Below are 10755 nucleotides of genomic sequence, written 5' to 3' on the forward strand. Positions count from 1 at the left end.
CCGGAGGGCTTATTAGGGGCGCCAGGTGTCATATATACCCAAGGTGTGTCCTAAATTTAGCGATATTCATCCTGGTCCTGTATCAATTTGTCAGGATGCCCTAAGTATTCTGCTTTTCTCAATAAATCACAAAATTCAGCCATGAGAGCTACTTTTCACATTTAACCGGGCATCTGATAGCCATGATACCTGCCACCCCTCCGGCTGATGGATGCCGCTTCCTAGTCTGTGCTCCCCGTTAACAGGCAAGGCTGGGATCCCTACGTCCCACCATTGGGAGTCGCTTAAAACACGATGCCTCCTTTCTGGCTCTATTTAATGTCACCAGGGAGGAATTCAGACAACTCCTGCCACACTTTTCTTCAGCACTTGAGATAGAAAACTCCAGCACAGGCCATTTGTCACACCTGTTTTGGCCCTGGATCCAACCAAGAGGTTCCTTAATGAAATGCTGTCTGCCAACCCCCTGTCTTCCAGCTGCCAGCAGTTGGAGCGCTAGAGAAGTTGCAGTGTTGAGGGTGGGGTGGAGCCCTCCCTGAAGCCCCAGGTGGAGAGGCCCTTTCTCCCTCCTCCCAGGCCACCTGGCCTCTAGTGGCTCTGAGACAGGCAGGGATGCGTTTCTCCAGGAATGCACAGCTAAAGAGATAGTGCTTTCGGAGAGCACTGGTTCCTGGGACGTAACCTAGATTTCTCTTACCCTCTCTGGCTGCTTCCTGCTGTCTAAACAGAGGAAGTGTAATTAAGTTTATTATCTGTGACCTAATGCTAATTCCTCTTGCATCCTGCCTTTGTGCAAAAGGAGAAGGGTCATTTAAAAAGAAGTATCTGGACTGAGCTTTATTATTGTAAACACCCTCAAGGGCAATAAGACAAATCTACAGGATGAACAAGCTGGTGGAAGGCTTAGTACTCGGGGTCATTCATACCCTCCCAAATTACCTATCTCGTCATAGAAACGTCAAACTCAAGGTGTTGAAGGATGTGATGTTTTGCTCCGGGTGCTTAAAGGTGTACGTTATCGATGGATCGATGAATTAAAGTTCCTGCTATCATTCTTGTTAAATCACTTACACATCTACTACAGCTTTCTTTATTTTGTTTAAACAAGTAATTGGCTACCAAAATTAACATTTGGAACACAGGACAGATGACACTGAAATAAGCTGTACTTCCGAATATGTCAACCGCTCCGAGCCTGATAGATGGTGTACAACAGTGCTTTCAAACGCTTAACTGTAAAAAGCCAGCTAAGCAAAGACCAATTTAATAAAATACCATGAAGACATCGTGATTTGAGAAGAAGACTTAATTTGCACCTTTTCCTTCTTTTCTTTTAAAAAAAAAAAATAGGTTTTTTAGTGATACTTTTCGTTTGTTACTTTCAGATGCTGTTATTGTGGTCCATTTCTTTGATTCTGCAAGTGCTAATTTCCTTGATTAATTTGGAGAACATCTGCATATAATTCTCTGGGATTTTATTGGCACAACCTCACAACTTTTCACAGGACTTAGAGAGTTCACTTTCCAGACTGTCTTGGGCTGTATCTAATTGAAATGCCAAGCCCTACAAAGCTGCCAGAGCGTAAGTGTGTAATTATGTAATTTTCTCTTGATCTTTCAGAGTCTTCCTGCGAGCGATTAATCAGTATGCAGATATGCTGAATAAAAAATTTCTGGATCAAGCCAACTTTGAGTTACAGGTAAGAGGAGAGGTAGACATACCCTTTGTTGGGAAATCATGCTAAAACAAATTGCTGGTCTGAGCCAATATCTTAACATTTCGAATCCTCGAACCTAATTGGTTTCCCATCCGAGGTATGGCAATGGAATTTACAAGGTGTACCGCTGGAATCCAGCGATTGAAAATTATGCCTTTGGAGTATTTGCTCAATTTCACAAGGACAGAGATGGAGCTGTTTCAGAGCAAAAGTACCGAGTCAGAGTGACACGTAGGAACTGAGCCGGGAGGCCGCCTGCAGCTGTTGTAACTGAGGGGGCTGTCTCAGACCCGGACCGCCCCGATGTGGGGAGCGAAGGCTCAGCAAAGCTGGTTCACATCCCTGAGCCCCCCTGGCTCTGTGTTCCTCGCACTGGCCTTTACCAGGCACAGACCCTTCTGGACATGGCCTTGGCCTTGGTCAGCTGATCTATCACTTTTGGCCCTGCTTCTTCAGTGCCCACAGGGGTGGGGAGGAAGGAGGTGGTGGGAATGTGTGTGAGTGAGTGAGAAGGACTGACTTTGCCTGGCATGATTTCCCACCCATCGGCAATGCCGGCTCTCCCTCCCACTACACTCTGGATGTATCTCTGCTAATAATGATTTTTGTACTACTTAGCTTACTAAAGTTTACTAAGAATAAAGGCATCTGGATGCCAATGGCATTAGTTTCCTGGGCAGGATAGTTCACTGAGAAGGAACCTATGCCCATATTTCTTTTATAATTGTTAAAATTTAAATGTCTATTTTATCTGCATTATAGAATATAAGTATATAATAATAGATCCCGAACTGTATATCTAGAGGTGTTACTATTCTTTACGACTTTTAAGTTTCTATCATTTTCTCTGCTTTATTGCTTGTTTTCACATATCCTACAAGCACGGATATATTCTCACTGTAAAATATTCATGTGCTGTAAATCAGCACGTCAAGTAAAACATGCAAGACCCCTTCCCACCCTTTTCCTCTTTGCAGGGTGACTCTTTACTAATTGTGTGCCCTTCCTGATGGCTATTTATGCATTTATCCAGACCTATGTACACTTTCTTTTGCTTTTAACGCAAATCAGATTATATTCTGTATTATTTTTTCTGTTCTGTGACATTTCGCACTGTAAATGGACCAACATTTGTGCAGGTACTTTTGCCATGATGACCTACAGAACATTCCAGTTTGTCCATGTTGCAAGCAGTGCATCTCAGTGCTGCATTGCTGTAAGACAGGCTCCCGGAAGCATAATTGCCAAGCCAAGTAGTATGAAATAGTACGAGAACGGACACTGACAAATTACCCGACTGTAGCAATGTGCAGTCCCGCTAACCTTTGAGAGCAGTCGCTGTCTAAAATCACCTCCAATACCAATTTCTTTAAAATTGTTGATTCTTATTTTTGTTAGAATTTCTTTGATTGCTACTTAGGCTGAGAATACATACTAGCTGTGTGATTTCTACCAAGAACCATCCGATCCTTTCCTGTACTCATTTTCCTGTCGGGCTATTTGTCACACTTTTCTGTAAGTTGAAATTCCTAATATAGCAGTCGAATCTGTCCTTTCTTCTGTGGCTTTTGGGTTGTATGTTTTGCTTGGCAAATCTTTCTTTGCCTCAGTGTTATGAATGTAACTATTTTTTTAATTTTATGTGGTTAGTATCTGCTAATACCTTGATCTGCTTTTTTTTTTTTTTAATTATTTTAAACTTCCTGATGTTCGATCTACTTGGGATTTCTCTACTTAGTGCTAGGGTAAGAGTTTAACTTGACTTTTCCCATTTCATTTCATGAATAGGTTCTTCTCTCCCAGTGATTTAAAATGCCACCGTCAAAAAACATAATTGCAGGGGCACCTGGGTGGCTTAGTCAGTTAAGCGTCCGACTTTCACTTAGGTCATGATCTCGCGGTTCATGGGTTCGAGCCCCGCGTCGGGCTCTGTGCTGACTGCCAGCTCAGAGCCTGGAGCCTATTTCAGAGTCTGTATCTCCCTCTGTCTCTGACCCTCCCCTGCTCACGCTGTCTCTCTCTCTGTCTCCTACAAATAAATAAAAATATTTTTTAAAAAAACCATAATTGCAAATGTGTGTGTATCCATTCTGTTTCCTGTGTTATTATCTACAGGTTTTATACCCAGCTAGCAGAGCCAGGGCTTGCCTGTTATTGTCCTAGTGCAAAATTATCTTGGCTCTTCTTTTGTATTTCCTCTTCCACATGAAATGCAAAATTGGCTTGTTAACCTTGCTTTTGAAACATGCTGCTTTTATTTTAATTGGGACTCTCTTGAATTTATAAAGAAAGGTAGGAAAATGTTACAGTGCGGGTGGAATACTCTGCAGTAGTTCTTTTGTCCCATCCCATACAGGAATATTCAGGTCTTCTTTTTGTGTCTATCATTTGGTTTCTCCTTTTTATCCACATCAGCCTCACCCATTACTTGCTGGGTAGATTGCTGTGTATTTGAAGAGCAGCTATTGTGAGTGTGGGCTCCTTTTTCCCAGCCCGTTCGTTATTGCTACTCTTGTTCAGTGTTTCAGGGGATGCTTCCCTCGCACCCACATGCGCTTTGGGCTGCCAACCTAGCAACTTGCCCCTTAGCGAGTGTGAAGTACATATGGATTTCTGTTCCACGCTGAAGCCCACCCCCCTTCCCACCCCCAGGGGTAGGGCTTGAGTGCCTGGTGAGGGAGGCAGCCTTCACTGTGAGCTCCAGGCAGCTGGTGCTCTGACGAGGTGCAGTTTTATGTCCTTACATCCTCGTGATCGCTGCATGGTTCTCTCTCCTGGCACTTCCTTCTCCTTCCACTCATCAGCCCGGAGACCTGCCTGCTTCTTCCCCTTCTGCTTCCCTGTGCTCCTGCCCAGCTGCCTCTCAGGCCTGGCACTACCATACAAAGGACTCTTAACCTCACACCCCCCGATGTCGTACTGTGTATTTCCTACAAATAGGAACTTCCTCCTACACAACTACAGTAAAACTGCCTAAACCGAGAAGCTTAGCTATTGCTATCATCTAGCCCCGAGACCTCATTCAAGTTCAGACATCGAGTCACAGCCTTCGCAGGTGGGTCAACACACATGGCTGTGGTTACTTGTCACCCCTCAAATCATGCATTGTATGCCATTTTTTGGTTCTTATTTTTTTGTGATTTTTTAAGGTGTTTTTTGTTTTTTAAGAGAGAGAGTGCAAGCAGGAGCAAGGGGCAGCGGGAGAGAGAATCTTAAACAGTGGGGAGCTCAGTGGGGAGCCCTATGTGGGACTTGATCGCATGACCCTGGCATCATGACCTGAGCCAAAACCAAGAGTCGGACGCTGAACCAACTGAGCTACCCAGGTGCCCCAAGACGTGTTTTGTTTGTTTTTTAATGTCAGTTTTAGGTTCATTGAGGGGAAGGCACAGAGATTTCCCACATACCCCTGCCTCCGACACATGCACAGCCTTCCCTATAATCAACACCCCCACCAGAGGGTACCTGTGTCCCAGTCCATGAACGCACAGCTGTAGCCGAGCCCCTGCCTGTGATTCTCAGGATGCACCCCCAAGTGGCTGTGCCTCCCACCAGTGCTCCGACAAGAGGCCATTGCCAGCAGACTGGGGTGCAGTGGGGGGCCAGGCGTGGGGGGCCTGTGAGTTCCCAAAACAAAAGGAGCAACTTGTAGGTTATTGACACTTTTAGTGTAAATGGGGCTAAAAGAGAATGTACCTTTGTGGGTGGTGACGAAGCGCCAGCGGTGAGGTTCAGGACGACCCACTAGGGCCCCTCAATCTGCTTCACGTGTAACCCATGGATTTGGGCGCGTCTCTGCATCTCATCTGAGAATCAGGGGCTCAGCACTTACCTGGGCAATTCTGCAGCGATTGTGTGAGCTGCTGTGTTACTAAAGAAAATGTCAAGTTCATGAAATGCGTCAGATAAATGGAAGACCACACACTCTTAATCTCTTGTTTAAAATTCCCACTTACCTCACAGGCAACTAAAAATAGAGTCAGTATAGGTTTATATAACCCTTTGTAACGATCTTCATTTGATAGAATAAATATTATCCCTATTTCGTAAATGAAAACACCAGCACCCACAGATTTCTTCTAAAGACCGTGGAAGGCCCTTCGAGCTTGGATGTGTGGTGAGAACTCTGCCCGGGCTCTTTCCCACCCGGAGCAGGTGGGATCCCTCCTCCCCCACCACGACTGTCCTCTGGCACGAGCCTGGTGGGTTGAGGAGTATGTCTGAGTCCTCCCCATTGTGCTCCAAGAATTCTTCCTTCATTTTAATGTCCCTGACCTGGTCTTAAACATTGACATGACCAGGGGGCATTAGTTCCATGACTTTAGGAATCTGCCCACAATGATGCTTTTATAACAGCACGTCTAGGTTACTGTGTTAAAGTGCACACGGCCTCCACTGTGCGGAGCTTTAGACCAAAGTCATTTCATAGTGAATTGTCTGTTCAGCCACAGAGTCTGTTAGTCTTTGAAATATAAAATGTTGGATGTTTTTACATCTCTTTAGTTTTCTAGTGTTTACATTTTTAGTATCTGAAAAAGTAGTAAATTGTAGAAATCTATATATATTTTTTTAATATTTATTTTTGAGAGAGAGAGAGAGCATGTGCATGCATGCGTGTGAGCTAGTTGGGGTAGGGCAGAGAGAGGGAGACAGACTCTGAAGCAGGCACCAGGCTCTGAGCTGTCAGCACAGAGCCTGACCTGAGGCAAAATCTATATGCTATTAAGTAAGGGGCTCCATAGCGCATACCAGTAGGAGACAACATTATTGTGTTCTTACTGTATACAGGGCGCTACCCAAAAGCTCCACTCTTATATATTCCTTTCATCCTCTGACAGCTCCGAGATGAATGCTACTCAAATTCCCACTTTACCTCTCAGGAAGCTGAGGCACCAAGAGGGTAGGTTAGTTGCCAGGGGAAGTGGTAGAGCTGGGATTTGAGCACGTGCACTGTGACCTCAACGCCCACGCCCAGCCCGGAACCACACCATGGGTGACTGGTTAGCCAAGTGTATATGTGACAGCGGGTTTATGAACATTTGAGAGGTTGGGGGGGGGAGGGCAGTGAGGGATATCTCAGAGGGTTATTAAACTGTTCTGCACTGGGGCGCCTGGGGGTCTCAGTCGTTTAAGCGTCAGATCTCAGCTCAGGTCATAATCTCTCAGTTCGTGGGTTCGAGCCCCGCTTCAGGCTCTCTGTTGACAGCTAGCTCAGAGCCTGGAGCCTGCTTCAGATTCTGTGTCTCCCTCTCTCTCTGACCCTCCCCTGCTTACGCTGTCTCTCTCTCTCTCTCAGAAATAAATAAAACATTAAAAAATTTTTTAAACTGTTCAGCACCTCAGCGCCTCTGCCTTTTTGGTTTTCAGCTTTGGAACAACTACTTTCACCTGGCTGTCGCTTTCCTCACTCAAGAGTCCTTGCAACTGGAGAATTTTTCGAGCGCGAAAAGAGCCAAAATCCTTAACAAGTAAGTCTGCGTCCGGCCCGAGATCACAGGCAGGAGCCTGCCTAATTTCCGCATAGTCTCTAAGCCAACTTGGTATGCAAATTGAGCTGTAATCATGGTATAATGAAAGGGTGGTTACAAATCATGAATCCGGTATTGCCTTTTCTAACCCGTGAATCAAGATCTAAAATTGCAGGTTCCTCCTGGTGAGTTCAGAGTCGGTGCCGCTCAGCAGCACCAGCACCGTGCGGAATGCGAATTTCGGGAGGGGACTGCTTTCGCCGCGCACCGCACTCACTGGTGTCAATGCGCACGTGGTTTCCTCTGTTGCCTAATTTCGCAGTGCTCCTCCGCACAAGGAAGCTTCTGGTGCAAGCCTTTGGCACAGTTGAGATTGTTGAAGAACTCCTTTGGGGCAAGAGCTGCCCTGGTTGCCTTCTTTGCAAGAGGTTCCCCCTTTCGCGCTCCAGGTGGGAGACCCTAAGGGCTGAACTAGCCCTTGGATCATCCTAACAGACCCCCTGGGAGCCCCGTGTTCCTGCCTGGGTCCTTGCATCCTGCATGGCTCCTGGTCCAGGACGAAGAAAAGAGCGCTCGCATGCCTTCTTTCCAAGCTTTTGGTGCCCCGAGGGTCTTGCCTCCTCTCTTCCTGCCTCAGTTTCACTGACTTCTCTCTTCTCCGGAGCCCCTTTCATAAGGGCTCCGGAGAAGAGTTCTCCAGTCGCTCCCATGTCTTGTGTCACCCGTTTCTGTGAGCCGCGGCATAATCCCTCTGTTCCAAGGCTCTGCCAAGCCCGTGCCCCTCCCTGATGTTAGCGATTCCAGAGGGAGTCTGAGAAGGTGAGATGGCAGCTCAGCGCTCCTCATGTTCTGTGAGCGTGTATCTCACGTGCGGGCCACATCCAAGTCACATCATCCCTGGGGAGTAAGAATTCTATCAGCGAATATGTATGTACTGAGCGTGGACGACGTGCCAGTGATGCACTGAGCATTCCGTGTGCGTTTTTCACATATAATCATTAAAACCAACACGAAACCCTTCATCGGGTCCTCTTAGCACCCTCACTTTGCAGATGAGGAAGGTGAAGCCAGTGTCACACACCTGGTCATTCCGACCCAGGCAGCTCAGAGCCCAGGACGTTTGCCTGCGCTGCTCTTAGAACCTTCTATGCTTTTCCTTGTGCCATCTACAGAAAGGTCGGCTCTCGGCTGGCCATCTTTCCTTCAGGCATCCTCAGTTGGCTGACTCGTCCTTTGGCCATTGACGTAGACAAGCGTCCGTTGTTCAGAAAAGAGGAAGGCCCCAGAAGGTGTAGGGCAAGCGGGTGCCTGCCGGGGCTGCTGGGAAGGCCTGTTAGCAGCAGAGTCTGCGCACTGGGAGCCAGCATGGGGTGAGACCACTAGGCATGGCTCAAGGGACAGACTTCAGGCGATGCCTTCTGGGGACTGGCTCAAGATGGAAGCTTCCGTTCTACCACATTAACATCATCCCAGGGCTCCGATGAAATCACGGCTGGCGACTGGTGGCCACGGCTCTCCTGTTGTTTAAATGCTCTCCTGGTGGAATGGTCTGGAGTAGCTGCAGAAACACCTGGCCCAGTCCAAGCCCCACATGATGCCCTCACAGCCAGCCCCGGACACCTGGGACTCCTTGCTCTCCAGTCCTATGGAAGGAAAGCGGGCCCACAGCAGGTGGCTTCACCCACTCGAGTGTGCGTGGGGCTCACTGCGTGGAGAGCCTGGAATCCACACCCCGCTCCGGCCGACAGCAGAACCCATTCTTTGCCACACACGCGGTGTGGCCAACCCTTTAGCATGCCTGCAAGAGAAAGAGGGAATTGAACCCGGAAATCTGGATTAAAAGACCTGGCATCTCCTTTTAGCATGAAACAACGGGTCCTGTGCACTCTTCGGACCAGAGCGGGGTGGCTCCACCCCGGGCCCTCTTCTGGCATGTGGACGTTAACAGTCTGAGCTAAAGTAACATCAATAAATGCATTAACCACGCAGGGCCTTGGCCACCAAAGAAAAGTTTGCTTCCCACATAGCTGTGTGCCTTTGGAGGCTTCAAAGCCAAGGAAAATTAAACACGGCCAGCTGGTGTCTCCCCTTCCAGGGCCAACAGGGCCTCTGAATTGAGTTTGCTCTTTCTCATAACCATGGCGATAAGAGACTCCGGATTTTCCCTTTGAAATTTTTTTCATGGGCTCCCCGAGGGAAAAACTCCCAAGCATTTTTAATACTTGTCTTTGCAAGACTCTGGCAGGACTTCCTCGGTCCCTGTGCAGCCTGAGGGGCCCTGTCCCAGGGGCCTAGGCTCAGTGTGTGGCCGTAATGGGCCACCAAGGACAGCTGTTCTCTGGGCCTGAGACCCTCATGGCCCGTGAGGCTGTGTGGCTCAGACCCGTCTAGGCTCACCCATGTTTGTTATATTCTTCATGCCTCTTTCTGTACCTTAAACACTTTATAATGTAACTGCAGTTTTATCACTAAGTACTGAAATCCACATAAGAGATATTTAAAGTCATTCTACCCAGATGCTTACATTTTCCCAGGACCTAGAACTGTTTGAATCTGCTTAAAATTGTGCTAGTGCAGAGGGATTGAGAACCTGCTCTGCACTCAGGGTCCTGGTGCTGGGGGCCACAGGGTCCCGGGGTAGCCTGGACATGGACATGTTGGAGCCCATGTGGGGAACCCAAAGGCCTCGGGCAGGAGGGGACCCCAGGCTGGGTGGGGAAGGAGCAGCGAAATTACCAGGTTGGCTGACCGAGCCGCGGGTCGATGAACAGCCATTCCCATCCGGGTCATCAGGTCCCAAAGGGCACGGCTTGATCAACAGCAAAGACATGCTCTGGGCTATTGAAGCAAAGGTGAGTGGCCAGGCCTGGAGGGCTTGGGGGAGAGCATGGGGCCCAGTGATGTGGAAATTGACCCCACGGGTCTGAGCACAGGGCTGGGTGCTGATGCAGAGCACACTGCAGTATAATGCACAAGGCTGTCTTTTTCTAGAAAGAAAGCCCACGAGCTCTGAAGGTGGAGTGATGCTACTTAGTAGCCTCAGGCCGCCTCCACTGGGGCCTGTCTGCTGCTCTAGGGTTTCTGAATCCAACCAGATGCATCTGAGTGAGGGCTTCGCTGTGGAGCCCCCTCCCCCAGCACCTGTACACCCCTGCCTACCCTTCTCTCCCCTCCCTTCCCCCCACCATGCCTGCAGCCACTCTTTTTTGCCTGGTTCACTGCATTGTGGCCCAAAACAATAGAAAATCCCGGTGTCCAAAGAGCTGCCTGTTCATTTCTGCTTGTTAAGCTCTCCATCCTCCTGATGACCGAGGTTGGGGAGATAATTAGGATATTCATTCCAGAGACATTCCCCAAAGTGCATGGGGGTAACATAAAATAATGGGCTGTACCACACAGAGAACTGATTATGTCAAGCCCAAATTGAGTATAAGATCTTCCAATGGACCACAGAATAAATAACTGCCAGGAACCAAAGTGTATAATAAGAAAATGTAGCTGATTCAGACTTCAGACGTCCCTGGTGCCAGCGACACCCCACAAAGGACAGAGATGTTGTTGGCATGCAA

General features: G+C 48.0%; 1 protein-coding gene across 1 annotated transcript in view; it reads left to right on the top strand.

The window, feature by feature from the left end:
• Nucleotides 1-10755, top strand: part of DOCK1 (dedicator of cytokinesis 1) — a 462145-nt gene that overhangs the window by 350448 nt on the left and 100942 nt on the right. The window contains exons 30-31 of the mRNA XM_077762917.1: nucleotides 1622-1700; nucleotides 7086-7186. Of these exons, the coding sequence (XP_077619043.1) occupies nucleotides 1622-1700; nucleotides 7086-7186 (180 nt within the window). The remainder of the gene's footprint in view (nucleotides 1-1621; nucleotides 1701-7085; nucleotides 7187-10755) is intronic.

Source organism: Crocuta crocuta, unplaced genomic scaffold (genome assembly GCF_008692635.1).
Source record: "Crocuta crocuta isolate KB4526 unplaced genomic scaffold, BGI_CrCroc_1.0 scaffold466, whole genome shotgun sequence".
NCBI classification, from domain to species: Eukaryota; Metazoa; Chordata; class Mammalia; order Carnivora; family Hyaenidae; genus Crocuta; species Crocuta crocuta.